Below are 24,469 nucleotides of genomic sequence, written 5' to 3' on the forward strand. Positions count from 1 at the left end.
CTAACAGCAGATTCTTCCTCGTTCTGTGGAGCAAACTCTTCTTAACATCTAGGAAGGTCCCAAATTAGAAATCAGCACCTCACTACCAACATTTGTTTATGCTCCACGTCTGAGGGTGTGTATAAGGCTAAAAAATAAGAAATGGACACCGAAGTGATATAATAATGCAGCTCTGCTCTGGTACTTCCAAGAAGTACTGAGTTAATTTGGAGCCGCACCGTGCCACCTACAGGCACAGGGGAGCCCTGTTGGATAAAGTTTTCATACCCAGTCTGGCACCTGGGAGTGTTCTAATGTGAGGAATCTGCATTTGGACTATCCACCAAAAAGAGCATTACCAAAGGTAAATAGATTGTTCATTTGGGTTTTACCATCATAATGTGCACACCATTCAAGCCTATGCGCAGCTGTTCTTTTAGGCTGCTGACCTTTAAGACGGTCTTCCGCATTGTAATTACTTCTGCACGCCATAAGCGTGAGCTGTAGATGCTGTCAGTGCAATCAAACTATACCACCTTCTTTCCAGGCAAGATGGTTTGAACTCAGGAGTCCTTCGTGCCAAGAGTGGTACCTCCCTTACATGTGGGTTAAAAGATGAAAAATCTTCCTTTAGAAGTACCCATGAGAAGTATATGTTACTTACCTTTGGTAACTGTGTTTCTGATGAATACTCTTATTTGCAGATTCCTCACTGTACGCCGATCTTGAAGGAAGCAGCCTGATTAGGGTCACCCAGGTAACTCACAACCACTTCTCAGCCTTCCATACCAAATGAAGAGTCGGTCAGACAGGAGAGAATACAAACCCAGTATATGTTTATTCAGATACACTCAAGTGGAGCCCCATCTGCCCAGTCACTTAGGGGTGTTGCAGAGAGGACTGACTATTTGACGGACAGATGGCAGGCAGTAGCTATTCCTCCATACCAATCTGAGTTTGTCAAAGTCCCGTATAGGGTCCCACAGGGGTCTGCTATCAGCCCCATACTTTTTAACATTTACATGCAACCCCTGATGTGGATCATCAAAAACCATGGCATCAGCGTGACAAATTACGCAGATGACACTCAGCTGATGATCTCTCTTGATGGAGCCCATGCAAACTCACTGGAGACTTTCCACACCTGCATGTTGGAAATGTCACGCTGGCTTAACCAGAACTCACTACAATTTAATAGTGAGAAAACTGAAATATTACACTGCACAGTAGGAAAAATCCCCAAAAGTCTACCTTTAGATTTCTGGCCCCAGCTATTAGGGGACTCGCCCACCCCAGTGAACTCAGTAAAGAATCTCGGAGTCACCATTAACAATAAACTGAGCCTAGAAACTAACGTCAACAAACAGGTTGGCAGCTGTTTTGCCCTACTGCGAGGATTTCGAAGGCTGCTACCTCTCCTGCCCCCACAGACTAGAGCTGACATAGTTAGGAGCACCATCCTCAGCCGTCTGGATTACTGCAATGCCCTTTTGCTGGAATCCCCTGCCTACCTCATTTCCAGACTCCAAAGTATCCAGGCGGCAGCAGCTAAACTGGCACTCTCTCGTGAGCGAAGGTATTCTACCACTCTTGCCTTGGCCGACCTACACTGGCTGCCTATACATCAGAGGATCTGCTCCAAATCCCTTTGTATTGTCTTCAGGGCAGTTCACGGGCTAGGCCCCCGACCACTCCAGAACAAATTCAATTGGTATGAGCCCACCCGGTCTCTCCGTTCCTCATCTCTAAACTTCATTAGCATTCCCAGGATCAAGAAAGCCACCTGTGGGGGAAGAGCCTTCAGTATAGCCGCGGCCCACCTATGGAACAACCTCCCTGCTGATATTAGAAAAACAAATGAGTTGATGACCTTTCGTAAAAAGGTGAAAACATGGCTTTTCCCTAAATAAAAATCTCCCATAAAAAACTCTCGAAAATCCACCAAAGAAACAAAAATTCCTAATCTGATTAGCACCTTGTTCACCGTCCTCTTCTGTGTCCATAGGGTTTAGCTAAATGTACTCAGCGCCAGGATGCCCGTAGGGTTACAGAGCGCTTTACAAATGCTATAAATAAAATAAATAAAAAATTCAGCAAACATAACGATACATTATGTACATTTTAGAACCTAGGAAGACTTGCCCATAATGGAATTTTCCAAGCAGGTGCAGCCAACACAAAGAAGTGCAGTAGGATGGATTTCGATTCTGAGGCCGGGCACACAGTATCTTCTACCCAAGGTCACTCGGTCTGTGCCTGCCGCTAGACTAGTGGGAGAAGACCTCTATCTAGTGGGAAAGGTATACCCTGATAAGAACAGTTTGTTCATTAGCAGAGCAAAGCCTAACCTTGGAGAAATGAAACTTTCCACAGCCTGCTTCGCGAGGAAACCATAAGCAGCTAATGGCATGATTCAAAATGGCAGCTAAACATAAAATGGTGCTGCGAATGCTAACTTACATAAAACAATTGCACGAACAGAATAGCAAAAACATGTTAATTTCATCATTCTCCCAGTTCTGTACATCTGTGTGTTACTAAATTTCCACCTTCGATTCTGCACACTGTCACAGTTCTCAATCTGTTACTAATCCTTGGTGTCTAAGGGCAAGGAATGCCTCGTTATAAACTGATGTCAGCGCTCAGAGGTGACACCTGTTGTAGAACTTTGTGGCATTACTTGCCTTTCACCTTTAAATGATCTGACTAACTTACACTTAAACTGAAGTCCTTGTATTGACCCCCTCCAAACAGCGCTATAACTTATGTGATTGGCCTTATACCTTATGCAAAGTGCACACGAGGCTGTCTCCGAATATGCCTCCGAGTTGTTCCATCTAGAACGTCCATATCAGTCTTCTTAGGTGGGAAATCTCTCAGTTTGTAAGAATTCTGTGTGTGGAACACCAACACATAGCATCTGTTCTATGTCAGTAATGTTTTGAAGCACCAAACAGAGGTAGCACTAGGGGTTTATTACATAAAGTGCACTGCTTTCTGTACCTTTAGGGCACTGACATTTTAGAAAGGGCTGCTTGCAGCCCTTTCTGTAATACAGATCACACTGGCATAAATATGCAATAGCACCAGTGTGATTCTCAAGGGGTGTTTGCTTATTTGTGTGGAGGTGTGTACCCCCTTAGGGCCTCTCTCTGGATGGGTTAAAGGTGGTTCCATGGACTCCTCAGACACCTCCCTGCAGGCAGCTGAGTCACCCACTGCACCGGAGTCCTGGGGACCTCTGTCCCCTTATGAAATGCAATCTGGTGCCTCCTCCACTGTGAAAGATGAGCAGCTTATTCAAACAGTTGCTCCCCTTTTCACTAAAGTGATTCACCCATGGCAGACATAAGTTCGCTGCTGCCCCTGGGCACTATATTGATTGTAACATTGCGTACTGCCTGGGTCTGCACAATTTGCATCTCAATAAAGATACGCCGAGGTACAAACTGGCACAGTGTGCGGTTTCTGTAATCCAGCTCTAGTTTTTTGGCTGTCGAAAGATTGTAATCCCTGCATTTGCAGGACCTAATTAGCATGTACATTGTGCTTCATATGTAGCTATTTTTAGGTCTGACTTTGTGGCTGCTTTGGTTGTTTGCTAGTCTTAATTTATAAATAAATTACCTAAATACATATTTACAGACACAGAGGGTCTTTATGTCAGCCCTCTTCATCCATTGGTCTCTTCAACTGCCATTCATATTTTGCTTTTGACCACCATAGAATGGGGAAGTGTATCAGCCCACTTGAGTCGTTAGATCTATATCACTGTGATTTATGGAATTGTTCCTCATCACCTGTGCGCATCTACCTCAAATGAATTACTGTGCCAAGAATTGTGCACCAATTATTTACTGTGCCAATGCTACTTTCTATCCTTTGTTCAGCTTTTTTTTAATTTATAGTTTTTTAGTCCTGCTTTTTTTTGCAATGTTTTCATCTTACAATATTACAAAGCCAATCAGACATTTTTATGTCAATATGAGTCATATTTAGTTATGATGGTCTAGGCCTGTTCTATGTACACCTGCTTGATAAGAAGCACCCGTACTGTTCCATTAAAATTATATGCAATTGTTAAGCTGTGTTAAACCTGACTTTACAATTTCTTTTAAATGAGTCTCAGTTGCCACCTCGAGGATAAATTACCTTTTTTTGTATGATATGTAATTCTGTTCTGCTCCCGTAGAGATTCCTTGCCAGGTCTTAAGATTTTATTTGTATTTTCTAATGATGGTCTAGGGTGTTCGTGGACAATACTAGTTGACTTTAACTGTGAGTGGAAGTATGGTGGTGCGGTGTTGGGCATTACAGGAGAGAGTCTGGCTTAAACAAGGTTGATTAGGGTTATTGATTGTAGTTCCAGGAGAGCCAGATCCATGCCACATTTTCAAGATATTCGTTGAATATGTACGTGAGATTAATTTAGATTAGTTGCCAATAGATGGATAGTATGGGGATATCTTTAAGATCTGAAATTAATATAACCTACCTTCTGGGCCCTCTGCCCGTGGGTAGGTTAACGTACTAAGCTGAGGACTGCTCATTATCAACTGAGATCCATTGTTTACCGCTGTTCACTTGTTCAAGGGGTAACCTAATTTCTTCTGTCTCTGCATCCTCATCTGTCTGCCTTCTATGGGTATTTTTCTGCTCCGTATGTCCTGTGCTGCTTTGGGTAATGATACTAAAGCCCTGTGATTTTCTCTAGATTTGAGGATCAGCTGCATCGGTGGTTGACTGAAGACCCGACAGTAGACTCTGGTGTTGCTACATTCCCGCTCTACATCCCACAGACAATCGTCTCTACCCCGGAATCTATTGAAACTCTGGGACGACCACCAACAAAATCCCAGGTAAGCATGGTGTTTTCCCTTATCTGTGTCTGAAAGTAGCCACTGGTCCCGTGAGCAGTTTTCCTTTATGGAATTTTGAGTGTAGCCAGTAGCACCTGTAATTCCTCATTCGGTGCCCCTGTAAGTCCTATTGACAAAGACACTCTTACTGGTATCCTATCTGATGTCCTTCCACATACTCCGTCCCTATTACTTTTTGTACAGTCTGCTTTTGTTTCCAAGGACAAACAGATCCACAAAGGGCAATACTTACAATAGTTTTGAATTGGTCAGTACTTACTGTGGGAGCCAATGTAATACAAATTTATTTAAAACGGTCTTCCACAAGGTGTGTGCTGGTGTTGGAGATCCTCTGTGAACATAGTCTTCAGCAGCCCTTCTAGCACCTGAATCACATTAATTCTGACAGTGGAAGGCCCTTGCAATGCTGGTGATAAAAGTAAATAAATAATAAATATCCCCAGCCCTCCCATGGGATCATTGTCTTTGCCCATCTGCTTTCAAAACACACGTTGATTTGCCCAAAGGGAAGAGCAGTTTATTTTTCTTCTCTCCCTAGATGCTCCTGAGGGTCTAAAAGGAGTTACATATCCACCCGTGCCTTTCCCAAGGGCGGGGAGTGAAAACGATTGTTTCGAAACCTGCCCCCCCATCCAGACTGGGTAGTTTGTTTCTGTAAACCCCCTACCTTGCTCAAGTGTGTGAGAGAGATAACCTCCTAGTCAAAGGGGGCTGTATTTTAAGCGCCCTCCCCTTCCTTCTTTCTAAGAGTGTTGGGGTGAGGATTTCATGCCCCAATCTTAATGTAGAGGATATTTTCTGTTCTCCCTCCTTGTCACTGGTATTAGGTGTCACCCCCACACCCACTCTTCCTTGCCCCAGGATTTAAAGTGGTAATTTGTGTCCACCAACTAACCCAGTGGCAGGGGGAATAATATGATGCCCTGCCATCAAATAGTAGCCAAATATCCAATGGTAGCGGTGAGTTTGTACATTCTACCTTGCTTCAAGGTCAGGCGGTGTTTTGTATACTCCTCCATCTTGTCCATGGGCAGGGGAATACTGCTTACTCCTGCTTTACCTATGGGTTGGGGAAGGAAGTATACTCTGCTAACCCTACTCATATTGCCAAAGGCAGGTTGATTGCTGTTTCAGTGCATTTTTAGCAACGGGGATCTCAGTCCTCCTTGGAGAACGAATAGTGAAGGAGGCCTAGTAGAGTTAGCGATGGGTCTGGCTGCTCTGTCCCCAAATGCCAGCATTTGTATTCTTTTAACAGGAGGTAAAATTCACCCCTCCAATGGAAGAAGACGAGAAGGTACAAAATATCCTAGTCTAACACACAAAAAAGGAGAGAGAGGTACCACTTATTTTTCATCCTCTCTAAATATGAAATCTTTTGCACACAGAGGAAAAGTAGGAAATGTGAATATTCTAAAAGGGTAAGAATATCACGTAGGAAAAAAATGCAAGCTTTTTAAAAATTGCCCTCACCCACTAGTATTGGCATGCTTCATCATAGGGCTGCTACAACATCCCTGAGCTGACCAAAGCCTGGGATGGAGCAAAGGGGTATGAAAGAGACAATACATACACACATACAGGTATCTACCCAGCAGAACAAAGTGATAAAGGGGGGATTAAAACTACCTTTGGGATGGCCTAAACAATCTTTATTATTGGACTCTCAGGATAGGGTTAAAAACTCGCAGATGGAGATGAAATGGGGGTAGTTAGTGCGCTTTCATCCCTCCTTCCTGCACCAACAGGTTTTGGCCGTTGTCAGTCACCCTCAAGGGGTCGTTCGGCCTTCCTCAGGACTTAAGATCCCACTTTTTCCTCCACCTCTTCCTACTTATTATGGTTAAAGAGGGAATGACATTACTTGTCACTTTGTAGGTGCACACACTACAGGTCTCAAGTTTCACAAAGCATTTGTCTGAAACTGGAGTGCAAGCAGGAGTGTCTCCCTGTTGTCACAATTTCATCAAGTGAAGGACCCCACCTAATTGACACCTCTCGCTGCCCCGTGTAGGTAATCTGCTCCTGCTTGCACTCCAGTTTGACACTAATGCTTAGTTATCTGCTATCTCTGACCAATTTAACCTTAAACAAAAATGGGGAGAAAGAGGACCCTGAAATATTGCAGTTGTCTAAGCTACTTACTTGGAATAGTAAATCAGAAGCTGGAGCAGATCTGGCTATCTCACTCCCCCCTAGCCCACATCATTTGGTGATTAAGAGCACATGTCACCAGCCTTACAAAGTTTGGTAGTGAAGGCAGCCGGGACAAGAGACTACTGCTCAGGCACACTTTTCTATAGCGAAGAGGACAATGGCCCAATACATGACCACTATTTTAGTTTATTTTGTCTGCTGGCCAGTTCAGTAGCAGGAGAAGATGCAACATTTTCACCAAGAACCTATGTTAAAGTTTAAGAATTTGGTAAAGAGAAGCCACAACACTGAAGCTGGGCATCGTAATTGGATTGCAGCTTCAGCAAGCCAAGTTTTTCCTCTGCCCTTCAACCAATTCAGCAAATGACTGTTTGGGCCTTGTTATCTTCGGGTTTCTTTAATACCATTTTGATGATAATGAAGAACACTGTGTTCAAAATCTGAAAGAGACACGTTAGTGATAGATTCCTTACCTTAGAATATCCCCAGGCGTCAGACTGGATCCAGAAACTTTTGCATAGCAATATCCCTGCGCGTCGGTAGGCGTCATTCTCGGCTCCGCGTCCGTCGTCGGCGTCGTTAGCGCCGGAATGCCGTCGCCGGAGTACTTCGACGCCGCCCTCGCGCGCTGACGTCAGTTCTTCTTTTTTCTGCGCCAGCTAGCGCAGATCCGGAGAAGCTCTACCCCTTAGTCACTTTTTGACTAAACTTTTTTGATCTATTTTTCTCGAGTCGCTCGACTCCTATGGTGCCGGTAGGGATGCCGGTGTTCAAACCCTGCTCCAAGTGCAGCCGACTGTCGGTTACCGACCCCCATCGCCGGTGCCTTCAGTGTCTAGGCCTCGACCACGACGACCGAACCTGATCCGACTGCCGGGCCCTGACGTCTAAGGCTAGGCGGGAGCGGTCCCGCAAGTGGCTTGAGCTCTGGCAGTCGGCCCCGCGCCGTTCAAGGTCCCGGTCCCACAAGAATTCGAGGCACCGGTCGCGGGGTCGGAGCCCTCGTAGCTCCGAGAGTCAGCATCGGTCCTCAGGATCCAGGTCCTCAGGTAAGAGGCATGAGAGGTCAGAAAGGCGTCATCGTTCTTCCGACGCTCGCGCGACGCGGCCTGGGGTTCGGGTGACACCACCCACGCGGCTCCGACGGAGTCACGGGCGTCGCAACCTGCCCCATACCTTCCGGTCCCTGGGCACGATGTGACGCCAGAGGAGATCGAGCGATACCTCATGGCCATGAGGTCTCTCCCTCCTCCGTCGGGCTCCGTGGCGCCTTCGGGACCAGCGGTCCCAGCTGGGGGGCCTAGCGGGTCGGGTGCTTCGTCTCCGACGCCGTCGGGTGCTTCGGCCCCGGCGGCGACTTCGGTCCCGGCGCTGCAGGCCCCCATTGGATCCTGATCCGGGTCGTTGCCGGTCGACCTCGCAACCTCACCAACGCCAGCCCCTAGGGTGTCGCCCCCGGTGCCGCCTACGGGCAACGTCGTCCCCGATCCTGCCCTTGATTCGGTTCCGGCACAGGAGCGGCGCCGCTGGGCGCCCCTCTCGACGTCGTTTGGAGACTTTTACTTCCACGAACCGGCCACATCCGTTGAACCTGAATTTCAGGTGATGGGTGACGAGGGAGATTGGGAGGGGTCTGTGGACCCTCTGGCACAGGATTGCCAGTCTCAACAGGACTGGACATATGAGCTTGGGGATGCCAGTGGACTGGACACTTCGCCAGACACTGGTTTTGTCTCCCCTCCAACCGTGGCTACGGAGGAGGGGGCTGCCTACAGTGTAGTGTTGACGCGGGCAGCCAGGGCATTGGGCCTAGAGCTCCCCGTCGCGGCCGTGAGGGCTAACCTCCTCATTGAGGTCCTCAAACTGCAGGCAAGCTCAGCTGAGCCTCTGCTGCCGTTTAATGAGGCCTTGTGTGACGTTCTTTTGGGCACTTGGTCCAAGCCCGCTACAGGTCAGCCTCTAGATAGGAACGTGGCCAGACACTACCGCCCGGCTCCGGGCGACCCTTGCTTCTTGTCCACCCACCCCACCCCCGAGAGCCTGGTCATCCAGGCCTCTACTTCCCAGACCGCATTCCCGACGGCTCCGCCCGATCGGGAATCCAAGAGGTACGAGCAATTCGGTAAGAAGGCGTTCTCGTCCCTGAGTTTGGGACTGCGGTCAGTCAATACCGCATGCCTCTTGAGCCGCTACACCCACACTCTGTGGGACACGGTCACGGACGTGCTGCCACAATGTCCGGAGGAGGCCCGGACTAAACTCGCCCAAACCCTTGCGGAGGGTCGAGATGCAGCACGCTATTCCATCCGGTGTGGGCTGGATACCACGGACTCACTGGGCTGAGCGATGGCAACGACGGTGGCAGTTCGACGCCACGCCTGGTTGAGGACCGCCAACTTTTCAGCTGATGTCCAGGCCACCCTTCTGGACATGCCGTTTGATGACCGTCGCCTCTTTGGCGACAAGGCAGACCATGCGCTTGAGCGTTTTAAGGACTCCAGGGCTACCGCCAAGTCCTTGGGCCTCTCGGCCCCACGCCAGCAAACGGGTGCCTTTCGCTCCTTTCGTGGCCAAGGAAGGGGCGCTCCCACACGTGCTGCCAGCCGCGCACCGCAGGCTACTACACAGCGCGGTGGCGGCCGTGGAAACTGCCGTGGCGGCAGTCGGGGACAACGGCGAGGCCAGTCCACACCTTCCCCTGCAGCATCCGCCTCAAAATTCTCCTAGTCCGTGATTTCAGGCCCATGTGACGCCAGCTGGGGGCAGGGTTAGCCATCACCACTTCCATTGGCAGATGAGCTGCGTCACGTCGGACATGTGGGTGCTGCAAATCGTCCGAAGGGGCTACTCCCTCCCCTTCGAGGCGACCCCTCCAGCCATGCCACCGCAATACCACCGCGTGTCAGGGATCACTTGCAACTTCTGCAAGAGGAAGTCACAGCCCTCTTGGCCAAGGGGGCCATCGAGCGCGTTCCTGGACCAGAAGTAGGGTGTGGTTGTTACTTCCACTACTTTCTGGTACCCAAGAAGGTCAGAGGGGGCCTACGCCCTATCTTGGACATACGGAACGTCAACGGCTTCCTCCGGAAGGAGAAGTTCAAGATGCTGACTTTGGCTCAGGTCTTAGCTGCCCTAGACCCAGGAGACTGGATGGTAGCATTGGACTTGCAGGATGCCTATTTCCCCATCCCCGTCCTGCCGGCCCACCGGCGTTACCTGCGGTTCACGGTAGGCCACGAGCACTTTCAGTTTACCGTGCTCCCCTTAGGCCTTACCAGCGCCCCGCGGGTGTTCACGAAAGTGATGGCGGTGGTCGCAGCTCATCTGCGCAGGTTAGGGGTTTCAGTCTTCCCCTACCTCGACGACTGGTTGTTGAAGGCGGGCTCGCCTCAGACAGTCGTCAGCCACCTCCAGACTACGGCCGATCTCCTGCACCTGCTGGGGTTCTCCATCAATGTGCTGAAGTCACACCTGTGTCCCTCTCAGAAGCTCCTCTTCATCGGAGCGGTTCTAGACTCGGCGCAGTTTCGGGTTTATCCTCCCGAACAGCGGGTTCGGGATATTCAGGCTCTGATTCCGATCTTTCAGCCTTTATCCCGAGTCTCGGTCACGTTGACGCTGCGGCTTCTGGGGCTGGATGCGGGCTCTCCAGTGGGACCTGAAGTTTCAGTGGGCCCAGGATCAGGGCAACTTGTCCGAACATGTCTTGATCTCGGAGGGCACTGCAAGACAGTTGCAGTGGTGGCTCACGGACCGCGATTGGGTCAGCGGCAGACCCCTCTCCCTACCTCAACCTGAGCACGTAGTTGTGACGGATCCGTCCCTCCAGGGCTGGGGGGGGCCACATGGGAGAGGCGGAGATCAGAGGACTCTGGTCTCCGGCGGAGTCCCAGCTCCATATCAACCTTCAGGAGCTGCGGGCGATCCGACTTGCACTGAAGGCATTCCTCCCTTCTGTCCGAGGGAGTGTAGTGCAGGTGTTCACGGACAACACAACCGCCATGTGGTACTGCAACAAACAGGGCGGGGTGGGGTCGTGGACCCTATGCCAGGAGGCTCTGCGCCTCTGGCAGTAGCTGGAACATCAGGGCGTGACCCTGGTGGTTCAACACCTGGCAGGTTCCCTGAACTCCAGGGCGGACAAACTCAGCCGTCGGTGCATGATGGATCACGAATGGCGTCTGAACTCGGACGTGACGCAAGGCCTCTTTCAGCAGTGGGGAGAGCCTTGGTTAGATCTATTCGCCACAGAAGAGAACGCGCAATGTCATCAGTTCTGCGCGTTGGAATTTTCAAGGCGGCACTTGCTCTGTGACGCGTTTCGTCGCGAGTGGAGTTGCAGTCTATTGTACGCCTTTCCGCCTATACCACTTCTGCCCAGAGTGCTGAAGAAGATCAGGCGCGACCGGGCCCAGGTTATCCTTGTGGCTCCGGACTGGGCACGAAGATATTGGTATCCAGAGCTACTCAGCTTGTCTGTCGATCCCCCGATTCGTCTGCCTCTTCAGGAGGACCTTCTGTCGCAGCATCAGGGGACGGTCCTCCACCCGAACCTGTCCAGTCTCCACCTCCAAGCTTGGAGATTGAGCGGCGACAGTTGAGGCCATTTGACTTGCCTCCTGAAGTCTGTGATGTCATTCTGGCAGCCAGGCGTCTCTCCACAAAGTCGGTATACGCCTGCAGGTGGAACAGATTTGTGGCATGGTGCACAGCAAAGGCTGTGGATCCACTCTCTGCCCGCCTTTCTGAGGTTCTCCTCTTCCTTCTTTCTCTGGCCCAGCAGGGGTCTTCTCTGGGCACTATCAAGGGCTACCTTTCTGCCCTTTCCGCCTTCTTAAGGCTACCTGATCAGCCATCTTTGTTCAAGTCCCCAATTGTAAATAGGTTTTTGAAGGGCATCACACACATGTTCCCACCTGTTCAATTTGTGATGCCTCAGTGGGACTTGAATCTTGTACTTACTTATCTGATTTGCGCTCCCTTTGAGCCACTTCATAACTGTCCTCTCCATCTTCTTACTCTGAAGACTGCTTTCCTGGTGGCCATCACCTCTGTCAGGAGAGTGAGTGAGCTCCAGGCTCTTTCTTCCAAACCTCCTTTCCTTTCTGTTCATCCGGACGAGGTTGTGTTGCTGACAAGACCCCCTTTCCTGCTCAAGGTAGTCACAGCCTTTCACATCGGGCAGTCCATCACCTTGCCCACCTTCTTTCCGCCTCCGCATCCCTCGAAAGAGGGAGAGGCTCCACTGTCTGGACCCAAAACGTGCGCTCTCTTACTATCTGGATCGCACACGCCAGTTCCGGGTGGATGACCAACTCTTTGTTGGTTACGTGGGCGCTAAGAAAGGATGGGCGGTGCACAAGCGGACCATCTCTCGGGGGATCGTATTGTGCATCCAGGCGTGTTACTCATTGGCTAAGAAGGAACATCCTGTTGGGCTGAGGGCCCACTCCACTCGGGCCACGGCGGCTACTACTGCCCTGGGCCGAGGAGTCCCCTTGCAGGACATTTCTCAGGCAGCTAAGTAGGCCTCACTGCACACGTTCGCGAGACACTACTGCCTGGACAGTCAAGTCCGGAGGGATGGCTTCTTTGGCCGTTCCGTCCTCCAGAACTTTCTGGTGTGATTATTGGTTCGCAGACCCACCACCGGGGTTGGTATTGCTGGGGTATCTATTCTAAGGTAAGGAATCTATCACTAACGTGTCTCTTTCAGATGCACAAGTTACTACTTGTTTAACGATATATCTGTAACAGACATTAGTTAGTGATAGATTTCTTACCGACCCACCCATCCTCCCCGTTCTGCGAACCGATATCTAGGGTTAAGGTCATCCCCTTTCAGGGCCCTAGTTTCATGGCACCAGTGTTGGTTCTATCAGTTACCTTTTATTTATTTATTTATTTATTATGGGGTTTGTATAGCGCCAGAATCGACTACAAGGAGTATCTCTGCGCTTATGAAGACATCATAACTAGGCACCAGAGGATTGTGAAATATTTTATTAAAAGCAAAACAGGGTAATTTTTAAAAATGTCCTAAAGGCCAAGTGGTTAGGACATTCTCTTAAGGAAAAGGGAAGTTCATTCCAATATTTTGATCCAAGATAAGATAGAGATTTTCCTCCTTGTTTCGCGCTCTTAATTCTAGGGATTGCCAGTAGATGATGAGTAGTAGACCTCATAGATCTCGAGGGACAATAGGGAATGAATTTATCTGCCAAATAACCAGGGCCAAGGCCCAATAGTGCCTTATGAATAATACTACAAAAAAATTGCCAATGCTGCTAATATTAATGAACCAATTATTTGTCTCCTTCACACACGAATTGAACACTATGTGAGAGATCTGATTTTTTTAATCAATCCTTTTGATTTTGATTTCATTTAAACTTTTCATTATTTCATTTACTTTTTGTACATTTTTATATTTCAACTAACCATTTCAAGAAAGACGTAACATAAACAAACATTTACACAATATTGTACCATATCCCCTTCATCTCAATCATACACACTATCACTAAAGATCTTTGTCACACATACTCAACATCCATTCACACTCCAATATCAAAAAAACTTTTTTACAGATTATATACAATTTTTAAAAAAAACATAGAATCCAATTTCAAGAACATAAATCACTATAATACAAGTATCATTTGATTTGTCTTATGGTTTAAATAGGACACGGTCTACGCGTTTCGAACTCTCTTTAATTCGGAGTTCTCATCAGGACCATAGACTGTAAATGAAAAAAGAGAGGGGAACCCTTATTAGTTATTCATATGATTTGAAGACTGATATAGGCTCAACAGCCACCTCTCTGCCTCTTACCTCTCTAATCGTCAAGGACAACTCAAATCCTTAGCTCACCAACACCGCGAAGCGGGACCACCTGAATAGTAAATAAACATGTTGGTATTCTTTCTATCATTTCCACATGCATCCATACTCAAACAGAATCGTAAATCAACACTCACTGCTTTATGGGGGAAGTTAGAACGCCTTTCTGTAATCTGTAGGAGAGAAGGGGGTTTTAATTAGAATGGGCTTGATCACTGCGCTAGTCAGTCTGTGGTCAAATGTGGGAATCAATTCGTGCCTTACCTATTTGTTGCTCTTTGGCCACATATCAATTGTGGGATGAACAGACGGGAATTATTTTTGATCACGATGAATCTGGAAAATGGTACAAGGTGTTCTTATTAAAGTTTGAGCGGCGCGCTCTCAATGGCGTTATGCGGCCGATTTAATTCTTAGCTTGGATGGTTATAGGACGCTCACCTTTTCGCTCGTTCTGTTTTCCAATTCAATCATCCTAGTCTCTCGCTCTCCGGCGTTCTGTGTACTTCCGCATATATTCCCGTGTTATTAGTCCATGTCACATGGTTTCTGTCGATTCTATGGGCGCCATCTTTGAGTGGCCCGATTTCTTCAATAGTATGCTAAAATTTATGTTTCGCCAGTTTGTTTGTGATCATGGATGCAATATCTTCGGGTTACATTTGGGTGGTTATATCAGGTGTCTATCAGAATAATTTTATACAGATAATTTTTTGCAATTCTTCTTTTTTATTTCGTGGGGGCCATCTTGCATAGGGAACTTGTTCATAAGGTTGTGAGCCTTATGAACGAGTTCCCTATGCAAGATGGCCCCCACGAAATAAAAATGAAGAATTGCAAACAATTATCTGTATAAAATTATTCTGATAGACACCTGATATAACCACCCAAATGTAAACCGAAGATATTGCATCCATGATCACAAACAAACTGGCGAAACATAAATTATAGCATACTATTGAAGAAATCAGGCCACTCAAAGATGGCGCCCGTAGAATCGACAGAAACCATGTGACATGGACTAATAACACGAGAATATATGCGGAAGTACACAGAACGCCAGAGATCGAGAGACTAGGATGATTGAATTGGAAAACAGAACGAGCGAAAAGGTGAGCGTCCTATAACCATCCAAGCTAAGAATTAAATCGGCCGCATAACGCCATTGAGAGCGCGCCGCTCAAACTTTAATAAGAACACCTTGTACCATTTTCCAGATTCATCGTGATCAAAAATAATTCCCCTCTGTTCATCCCACAATTGATATGTGGCCAAAGAGCAACAAATAGGTAAGGCACGAATTGATTCCCGCATTTGACCACAGACTGACTAGCGCAGTGATCAAGCCCATTCTAATTAAACCCCCCTTCTCTCCTACAGATTACAGAAAGGCGTTCTAACTTCCCCCATAAAGCAGTGAGTGTTGATTTACGATTCTGTTTGAGTATGGATGCATGTGGAAATGATAAAAAGAATACCAACATGTTTATTTACTATTCAGGTGGTCCCGCTTCGCGGTGTTGGTGAGCTAAGGATTTGAGTTGTCCTTGACGATTAGAGAGGTAAGAGGCAGAGAGGTGGCTGTTGAGCCTATATCAGTCTTCAAATCATATGAATAACTAATAAGGGTTCCCCTCTCTTTTTTCATTTACAGTATATGGTCCTGATGAGAACTCCGAATTAAAGAGAGTTCGAAACGCGTAGACCTTGTCCTATTTAAACCATAAGACAACTCAAATGATACTTGTATTATAGTGATTTATGTTCTTGAAATTGGATTCTATGGTTTTTTCAAAAATTTTATATAATCTGTAAAAAAAGTTTTTTTGATATTGGAGTGTGAATGGATGTTGAGTATGTGTGATAAAGATCTTTAGTGATAGTGTGTATGATTGAGATGAAGGGGATATGGTACAATATTGTGTAAATGTTTGTTTATGTTAAGTCTTTCTTGAAATGGTTCGTTGAAATATAAAAATGTACAAAAAGTAAATGAAATAATGAAAAGTTGAAATGAAATAAAAATCAAAAGGATTGATTCAAAAAATCAGATATCTCTCACATAGTGTTTAATTCGTGTGTGAAGGAGACAAATAATTGATTCATTAATATTAGCAGCATTGGCAATTTTTTTGTAGTTCATACAAGGCAGGGTTTGGCCTTGCTGCTTGGGAGCCCATACCCAGTGGTGTTTAGTTGTTGTTATGAATAATACAGCAGATCTTAAATGTTATCCGCTGGCGAATTGGTAACCAGTGGAGTTTGAGAAGGAGGGGGCGAGATGGAGATCTCGGTGGCATATTTAGGACCAAGCGTGCCGCCGTATTCTGGATCACCTGCAGTTTATTAATTGATGCTTCATTGGCTGAGAGTAGTAGACTATTGCAATAGTCTAAGCGACTCAGTATAAGAGCTTGAATCAGTGTCTTTCTTACAGAATCTGGTAGAATGGGAAAGACACGTCGCAGTACACATAGAATGTTGAAGCAAATTCCAGCTGTCTGGCCAACATGTTAATGCACAGCACAAAACAAGTGGAACAGGAGAGGAGTCTGCCGCCTCATAAAATGTTGCTCAACCTAACCTACTCCAACACTAGACCTCACTGCCATGTTCAACACTCATGTTACAGCCAGGATGTATCAGTTCCTTCTTCAATGATATGAACATCACCAGTCATTTGCTGTCACCTTTAACCCCCTAATTATTCTTCTCGGAGACCACAGTCTTAACTGAAACAATCAAATGTATTTACCAGATTCTTCTCTGAACACCCAGCCCACATGAACTCGCAGATGGTGGACCATTTAACCTAATTCCTGTGTCTACGATCCTAACTTACTCTGCACCCACCATTAACCATCACATTGACCGCAATATCATACACGTTAGCTATAATCTCTTCCTCCATACCCGCAATAAAGACCCAAACCTTTCCTAGAACCTTGCTGGCATTCCTAAACCAAATCCATTATGATATTGAGTCTGAATTCTATGCCATTCCCTTCAACCAAATTGATTGAGTGCTAATTGACCTTCAACTAACACTACCCTCAAAGCACTTTCACCCAGCTCTACTGAACCCATTAACTTGGATTGCCCTCAGCACCGATTTCTCGAAAACAAAAATGTGAGTTCTCCTTCACAAATAGCATAAAACCAAAATCACTGAGCATCTGGAAGAGTAAAAACTCACCTTGAATGGCCTAACTAGAACAGTGAACACACCTGAATATGAACATTTGCAAAACGTAATCTACTGTTTATGTTCACTTCCTTAAAAACGCTTTAACACTATGAAACTCTTCTCTCTTCACAATGAGCATCCATCACTCCGTCCCCTCTCTAAGACTTTGCCTCATACGTCTCATGTGCCAACCAAGTTTACACCCATTATGAATACTATTGCTGTTTACCTGTTGACTAACCCCTCAATCTCACTTGAGCCTCTCACTAAGTTGATTTCCTATCTTTCAGGCTAAGCGACCAGATTCCCATGCTCTTAACTGTCGACAATTCCTATTTACCATCTGACCCTTTTGTGCACATACCATTAAACCCCTTAGCTTTTTGTTCATGAGTCCTACCATGTTGGACCTCATTCTTTAGCCACACCTTTATATCCTATAATGTTGAACTAAGTGCTTCCAATCAACAGCCCTTACCATTCACAACTTAATAAATCCACTTCATTCAGCTTCAGAGCCCTCCATTCCACTTAAACAGCCTTATTTCAATTCCCCAATTTCATCACCTCTACTCGTCATAACCATCTTGCACCTGAACTTATACTCCTGGACCAAGCGGTAGTCTTTGATGCTGTCACCATGCCATTCTCATTACCCTTGGTATTACAGGCAAAATAAGTTGAATGTTTTTCTTCTTATTTTTCGCATCTCATGATGTCGATTCCATTCCTCACTATGTACCCCACTTTTCAGTGTACCACAAGGTTCCGTTTTGAGCAGTCTCTACATCTAACTATACATGAAATCCTATTAGATATCTTATCCTTTCCTTTCTCCTCTCACCTCTATGCTGATAACATCCTGTAGCAAATGGCATCCGCCCATTTACTCCCCCAGGATTTGTTGCTTTTGAATACCCGGTTTGAGGATATTACTGTGAGAGTCTCACTAACTGAGTGTCACTCATGGTAAATCGTGGTAGTTGGACAGCGCTTACTATCTGCCAGTGTCTTCCTTTTAAGATAAGACTGATGCTACACAGCTTGGATAGGATACTATGGGCTAGTTACACGTGAGCACACATGTGTACGAGTTGTGTATGTGAGACGACCGTCTTGCACAACCCAGTATCTATGCACAGGTAGCCTGTTGTACGAGGACTTCTTCACAGATTGGTACTGCCCTGGGGTAGGCCACATAATGAGTGGGCATTCATAAGTTGTGTCTGTAGTGTTTAACTAAGGCCTGTTAAGCTTAAATTATGTATACTGTATAGGCAAAATCTGCCCTTAAGTAGTTTCAACCTAAGTCTAGATCGTCCTGCAGGGTACCAAACTAGATATTGCCATGCACCCCAGTGTGAATTTACAGCTCCTAACCTCCCATATACACACCTTATGGCACTTTAAGATTTGCAGGTTAGATTTCAGGCCTTAGCCCCCTCTACTGGCCCAAGTTAATTACTCTGCTACTCAGAAGAGGAATCAAAGGCCTCCCCACATTATAGAACAATTAACAGTGCTTGACATAGATCCTGGTAAAGGAAGGGGTGGGGGCAAAATCTGCATCTGTTAATGAGCTTTTCAATCTGGGCTGGGGCAACACAGACCTAGTAGAACAAAGGAGGGGGGCCAAACGTCTGGAGCCAACACAGGAGTGACTCGCCTTTGAAGTTTTGGTGGAAAAGGACCAGACAGCTGTGTCATCAAGGGGTGAACTTGAGGAACTCAAGGGCGCTCTTTCGACAGACAACTTGAAGTTACCATATTGGTTGTTCCCAGAATGCCATGCAGGAGGTTTGTAGCAGGGGGTGAAGGGATGATATGGCATTGTAGGATTGGCCAGGGACGCCTGGCTTCTACAACTTAGCACCTCCCACTTAAAAGCCTCTGCACAAGCCAGAGACAGCGGAGAAAGCCATGGACTTGGGAGTGACGATGACGAAAGGATGCTACGTTGCAATGAGAAGCCATGGATTTTTTCAGGCAACGTTCCCGACCTGATTCCACCCCCATCCCAAGTAATGTGTGATGCGCTGGCCAATTTCTTCTTTGCTAAAGTGGATGATATCTACCAAGCCTTTACCTCTAATTCCACTATAACGAACCCCTCTCCTTCCAACACACATCCAGCAATCACCTTCACTAGCTTCAAACCTCTAACGAATGACCATATAAGAACTATTGTCTCCACAATTAAAACAGGATCAGCATTGGACCCTTGTCCTTTCTCTGTCCTTCCTCCAGTGATGGACTCTATTATTCCGGTCATCACACAAGTATGCAATTCCATTCTGAGCTCCGGGACATATCCCAATTCTCTAAAAAATACACTATTGAAACCTCTTCTAAAGAAACCAAGCCTCGACAAAACCGAATTAAAAAACTACAGGCCAATTGCCAGCCTCCCTTTCATAGCTAAAGTGGCTGAAAAAGCCATGAATTCACAACTATCGGAGCACATCGAGAAACACCGATTGCTGGATGATACACAATTCGGATTCCGAAAATATCATGGTACCGAAACCGCCTTAATTAAAGCTGCGGACGAAGTGAGAGTAATTCGAGACCAGGGTGGTATAGCAGTTTTGGTATTGCTTGACTTATCAGCGGCCTTCGACACGGTCGACCATAAGATCTTGGTCGACCGTGTCGGAAAGATCGGCGTTTGCCATACTGCAAGAGATCTGCTCGCCTCGTTTCTCATAGACCGAACCCAGGCCGTCACTCTGGGGCCTTACCAATCTGCTAAGCTCTCGTTGCCATGTGGGGTACCTCAAGGCTCATCCCTCAGTCCGACACTATTTATTATCTATGTGTCGGACCTTGCTAATGTCATCAAAGCACATGGGATGAGCCTAACCTCTTATGCGGACGACACGCAATTGGTATTGGCCATTAAAGGTGACGGAGGGGAGGTGGCCCAACGCTTCCAAAACGGAATGCTGAAAATAGGAGAATGGATGGCAACAAACTGCCTGAAGCTCAATTCTGAAAAAACTGAGGTAGTTATTTTCGGACCTCTCTTACCAGTTTGGTCATCATCCTGGTGGCCACCCACATTTGGAGCACTCCCAACTCCAGCAGCTAAGGTTAGGAACTTGGGAGTCACCTTTGATGAGGGCCTTAATTTCATGGATCATGCGAACAAAGTGGCAACCACAGCCCATTATAAATTACGCATGATTAGAAAAATCAGTCCGTTCCTGCCAGCAGCAGCCACCAAAACTCTGGTTAGTTCCTTGGTCCTATCGTCCCTTGACTACTGCAACGGCCTATTTTTAAACACTCAGGTCAGGGTCACAAGGAAGTTGCAGTCGATACAAAATGCTGCAGCACGTCTGCTTTCTGGAACCCCTAAATTTGCGGCCATATCAGACACTATTAAACGACTCCACTGGCTGACGATCCAGAACAGGATCAAGTTTAAATCACTATTTATAGTATACAAAGCCCTAAACAATCAAGGTCCGCACTTTCTAATGGACCAGCTGGTTCCATATCATCCTTCCAGACAGCTCCGGTCCTCCAAGCGTAACCAGCTAGTGATCCCTCGTTCCAAAACAGTGTCCTGGGGCGATCGCCGCTTTTTGGTCGCAGCCCCCAAATTATGGAACACCTTGCCTCAAGGCATCAGACTAAGCCCTTCACTCATTCAGTTTCGCAAGAGACTAAAGACTTGGCTGTTTAACCAATAGCCTTCATTAAAAGAAAGTTAATCTGTTGGAGCATATAACATCAAGCTGAATTCATGCAAATGGTCTAGCGCCGAGACGCCTGCGGGTATTTATCGCGCTTTATAAATGGAAATAAATAAATAAATAAATGGATTAAAGGACTTTAACTCCAGCTGACACCCAGGAGTAGGATGGATCTCTCAAGCCACTGTTGTGCAGCACCTCTTGTTCCCTCTAAGGAACAATTGGGGGAATGGACCTTCTGGGGACCTTGGGTGGTTACCCTGGAAACTTTTGTGGGCTGGTCCTGGATATCATTGATCCGCAGAGGTGCCCTTTAAGAAGTCAGGAGGCTCTGGGGTGTGCAGCAAGGAAGGTATTTTGCTTACTGCTTGTGGATGGGGCTGTGCAAGATTCACCCACCAGCAGGAGAAAAGTACCAGGAGCCAAGCGGAGGGTGGGTCAGGTTGTGGTGGACCTCGACAACCCATCTCCTCATAAAAAGCACCATTAGAAGCCAAAATACCTGAAGGAAATGCTCCTGGCCACCAGGCACAAAACAAAAAAACTTATTTGAGATTGGCTCTATGGGGGACTGAAAAATTGGCAGCTAAAACTCCCCCCTCCCCCCCCTCCCACATTGGCAAAAGAGAGCACAAAACAAGGTGCTGTGCCGTATTTTAAAGAATTTACTCCTGAAAGGAGTCAATCCCCTGGCGGTCCGCACATTTTTTAAATAATTGATGGGGGGGTGTGGGGGTTGCGTGGGGCCCTCTCTGAGTCACCTTTTGTCTCCGCAGACCTTATCCCCCTTGGCCCGGTGCAAGCAGGTATGTGTTGATGACTCAGTTTATCCAAGAAACTGGATAGGAGTGTTACTTGGGCTCCCCAGCTGTGTCACCTTGCCCACACTCCTCGAAGGGGAGTGTGCCTTACTCTCGCCGTGGGCATGAGCCAAGAAGCAAGGCTGTACTGTCGGCAGGAGCAGAGAGAGTTGTCCAGAGGATGGGGGCTTCACACAGTGTTTGGCAAGGTGCTTGTGATTTCCCCCCTGCCCCCTAACAACCTTTACTGCAGGTGGGTGTCCTGGGAGGGGCCAAGACACCCGTAAGAAAGAATAAACAAAAGGTAATGCCATGCGGCATGAGGCTGCACTGAGGAAGAAACATGCTAATAAAATATTCAAGGCTCCAACATGGAGAGCCGCATATTGCCCTACAGGGTGGGTGGGGACAAAAACTTGCATAGACTTCCCACCAACAAGTCACAAATAGTGCTTGGAGGGCTGTTGGAGGTGCAGCAGCCCCCGACCCCCCATAAATGTTTTATGAAAGTAGCCATACTTCTCCCATGGGACTGAATCCCTGACCCTGGGAGACGTTTTCACTGGCTTTAAGCAGTCCCATAGCTGCAGCTTTTGCTTTTGGGCTGTGGGGTGTAGGGGCACCCTGTGGTTGGTCCTATGATTGCAGTGTCAGTCTATCTATAGTAAAGGAAAGAGACTGAAACACGTTTTGGATTGAAATACTTTGTTTAAAATGTTGATGTTGACAATGCAATATCTGTCATAACGAATGCATTTAAATATAGCTACTGTCGCCATCTAGTTCAATAGCATTAGAAGGTTGGAATGTGACATGTGGTTGCTTTTACTAATGTGGAAACACCCTAGCTAAGCCAGTAGGCTTGCATTATTTAAAATGACACCCCCTTTATTGTGAGGTTGTATCTAGTATATTGTGGTTGTTTGGGTTTAGGGCCCACTAGGGGTTCAATGTGATAGGCGGATTTCCCCAAAAGGTATTTCTATATACCTAATGTACATATTTGTAATTTAATGTTTAGTATCTAGTAGTGTGTATGTAAAAAAAAACTTTTTCTTTGCAAATAACAGCCCAATTTCTTAGATGTTCAACAGGTTTCTGTATCATTCTTCATGTCCCTAGTAGTACTTTCTTAAATGCAATCTCCATTTTTCAGGACTACACTGCGAGCCCGAAGCAGGGGACAGGATTCGTGTCTGAGCCGTTTATCTCCCTGTCAGAGCGACTGGAGAAGCTAAGGAACCTCATCCAGAGCAGCAGAGAGCAGGACAAGGCTTGTGACCTCCACCTCTCAACGTTGATAGACGTTCTGGACAACTGAATAGGCCAGATCTGTGCAGAGAAGATCAGGAGCCAGAGTAACAGCAATCTCTTACAAGAAACTATTAGCATCCATCTCTTAGGTGCAGTAAAGAGCATCTACATGATGGACACAGTTTATTTGTTTTCGAGCGGTGTTGCGATGGATTTGCTGCCTCATGCATGTTACTTCACTAATACAGGAAATAGTGGAGCTTGGACGAAAGGAAGATAACTGTTTTTAGCCACAAAATCCTTTTTTGTTTTGATGAAAGTTGACATTTAATCTTGAGCGCACTGGTTACATTACTTTCTGTCCGATTGTTGAGAAACGGACTCAGTAAGGATTGTTTTTATGGGAGAATATACTTCTACCCTGTGTTTACAGAGGGAATGACTGTCTCCTTACCTTACAGTCCCTGATCACAGAGTTAGTTGGACATATGTTATTGTAGTTTGATGTGGTTTACTATGTTTTATTGATATTAAATGTTTGTACTAATTTTGATTTGGAGCACCTCTAATAATTTGTTCCTCCTGGTAGAAGCTGGCAGCAGGAACATATTTCTATTACAGTGGGATTGGAATAAGTGCTGAACAGTTTAGGCACAACAGGCCGAATTAAAGAGCAAAATTCATAAGTACTTTGGGATACCACAGGCTTTCCCTGCTGCTCACAGTTTAAGAATGACCCACTTCTGCATTTAATATATCCAATCAGTCACTGCTAGTGCACAAACTGGAATATGGTAGGTAACAAAGTATAAATGTCTCCAAGTGGGTCACTGAACACAACTGGCGATGAGGTAGACTGACCCCTGAGATTATGGAGTGGGGAAGAAATGTGAACAATTGGAGTAAAAAGAAGTGCTATCTCCAAGACCGGAAGCTGCCATAACAGTTGCTTCCTCAAATGCATGGAAGGTGCCATATAAGCATGTCTTGGTCCTTGAGTGTCTGGAGATAATACCATGGAGAAAAGGAAAATCACTCCTTTTCTGTGGATACTCCTGCTTCATTAGGATAGCAGAGAGGTACACTAGACGTTTCAGGATTCTCATAAGTCCACTGTGACCATGACAACTAAATCTGCATTGGTATGAAACCTCTAGTAGACCCTTCAGAATGAACCTATTCGAGATTCACATATTGTGTATATTCCACAATCTAATGGCTATGGTATTGGAGTATTTGTATAAAATGTATGTTTTTTCCTCTTTAGCTGTCAGCTGCATGTGATTCAGTGTGTCCCATCATGACGTCTGGTGTAAGCCCACCATACCCCAATACGTAACCTCCATTTTTATATTTTTTTCTGTCCAAGAGTTTTGGATGTGTATTGCTGAACTACGGAGAACATCAAGTCTACGATTTCATAGTTATGTTTTTTCATGGCTTCTGAGTTGGAAAAGGACTTTTGCGAAAAACTTTCAACAGACTTCGATGAGAATTTCTGTTAGAGATATTGTTTCCTGTGTGTCTTATCAATGCCATTTTTCATAACAATGATACACAGTAGCTTATTTATGTGTTGACTAAATTTCTTCTGGAAAGTGTATTTAAATGACGAACACCAGGTGAGCATATTTTTTTTTGACTAAGGATCAACTATCAAAGGAA

At 46.3% G+C, this 24,469-nt stretch overlaps 1 protein-coding gene across 1 annotated transcript in view; it reads left to right on the forward strand.

The window, feature by feature from the left end:
• MCM3AP (minichromosome maintenance complex component 3 associated protein) overlaps positions 1–23,357 on the forward strand; it is a 642,417-nt gene extending 619,060 nt beyond the window's left edge. Inside the window, exons 28-29 of the mRNA XM_078681440.1 lie at positions 4,694–4,838; positions 22,707–23,357. Of these exons, the coding sequence (XP_078537566.1) occupies positions 4,694–4,838; positions 22,707–22,871 (310 nt within the window). The 3' untranslated portion in view covers positions 22,872–23,357. The remainder of the gene's footprint in view (positions 1–4,693; positions 4,839–22,706) is intronic.
• Positions 23,358–24,469: the final 1,112 nt, after the last annotated feature.

This window comes from Lissotriton helveticus, chromosome 3_1 (genome assembly GCF_964261635.1).
Source record: "Lissotriton helveticus chromosome 3_1, aLisHel1.1, whole genome shotgun sequence".
Taxonomy (NCBI): Eukaryota; Metazoa; Chordata; class Amphibia; order Caudata; family Salamandridae; genus Lissotriton; species Lissotriton helveticus.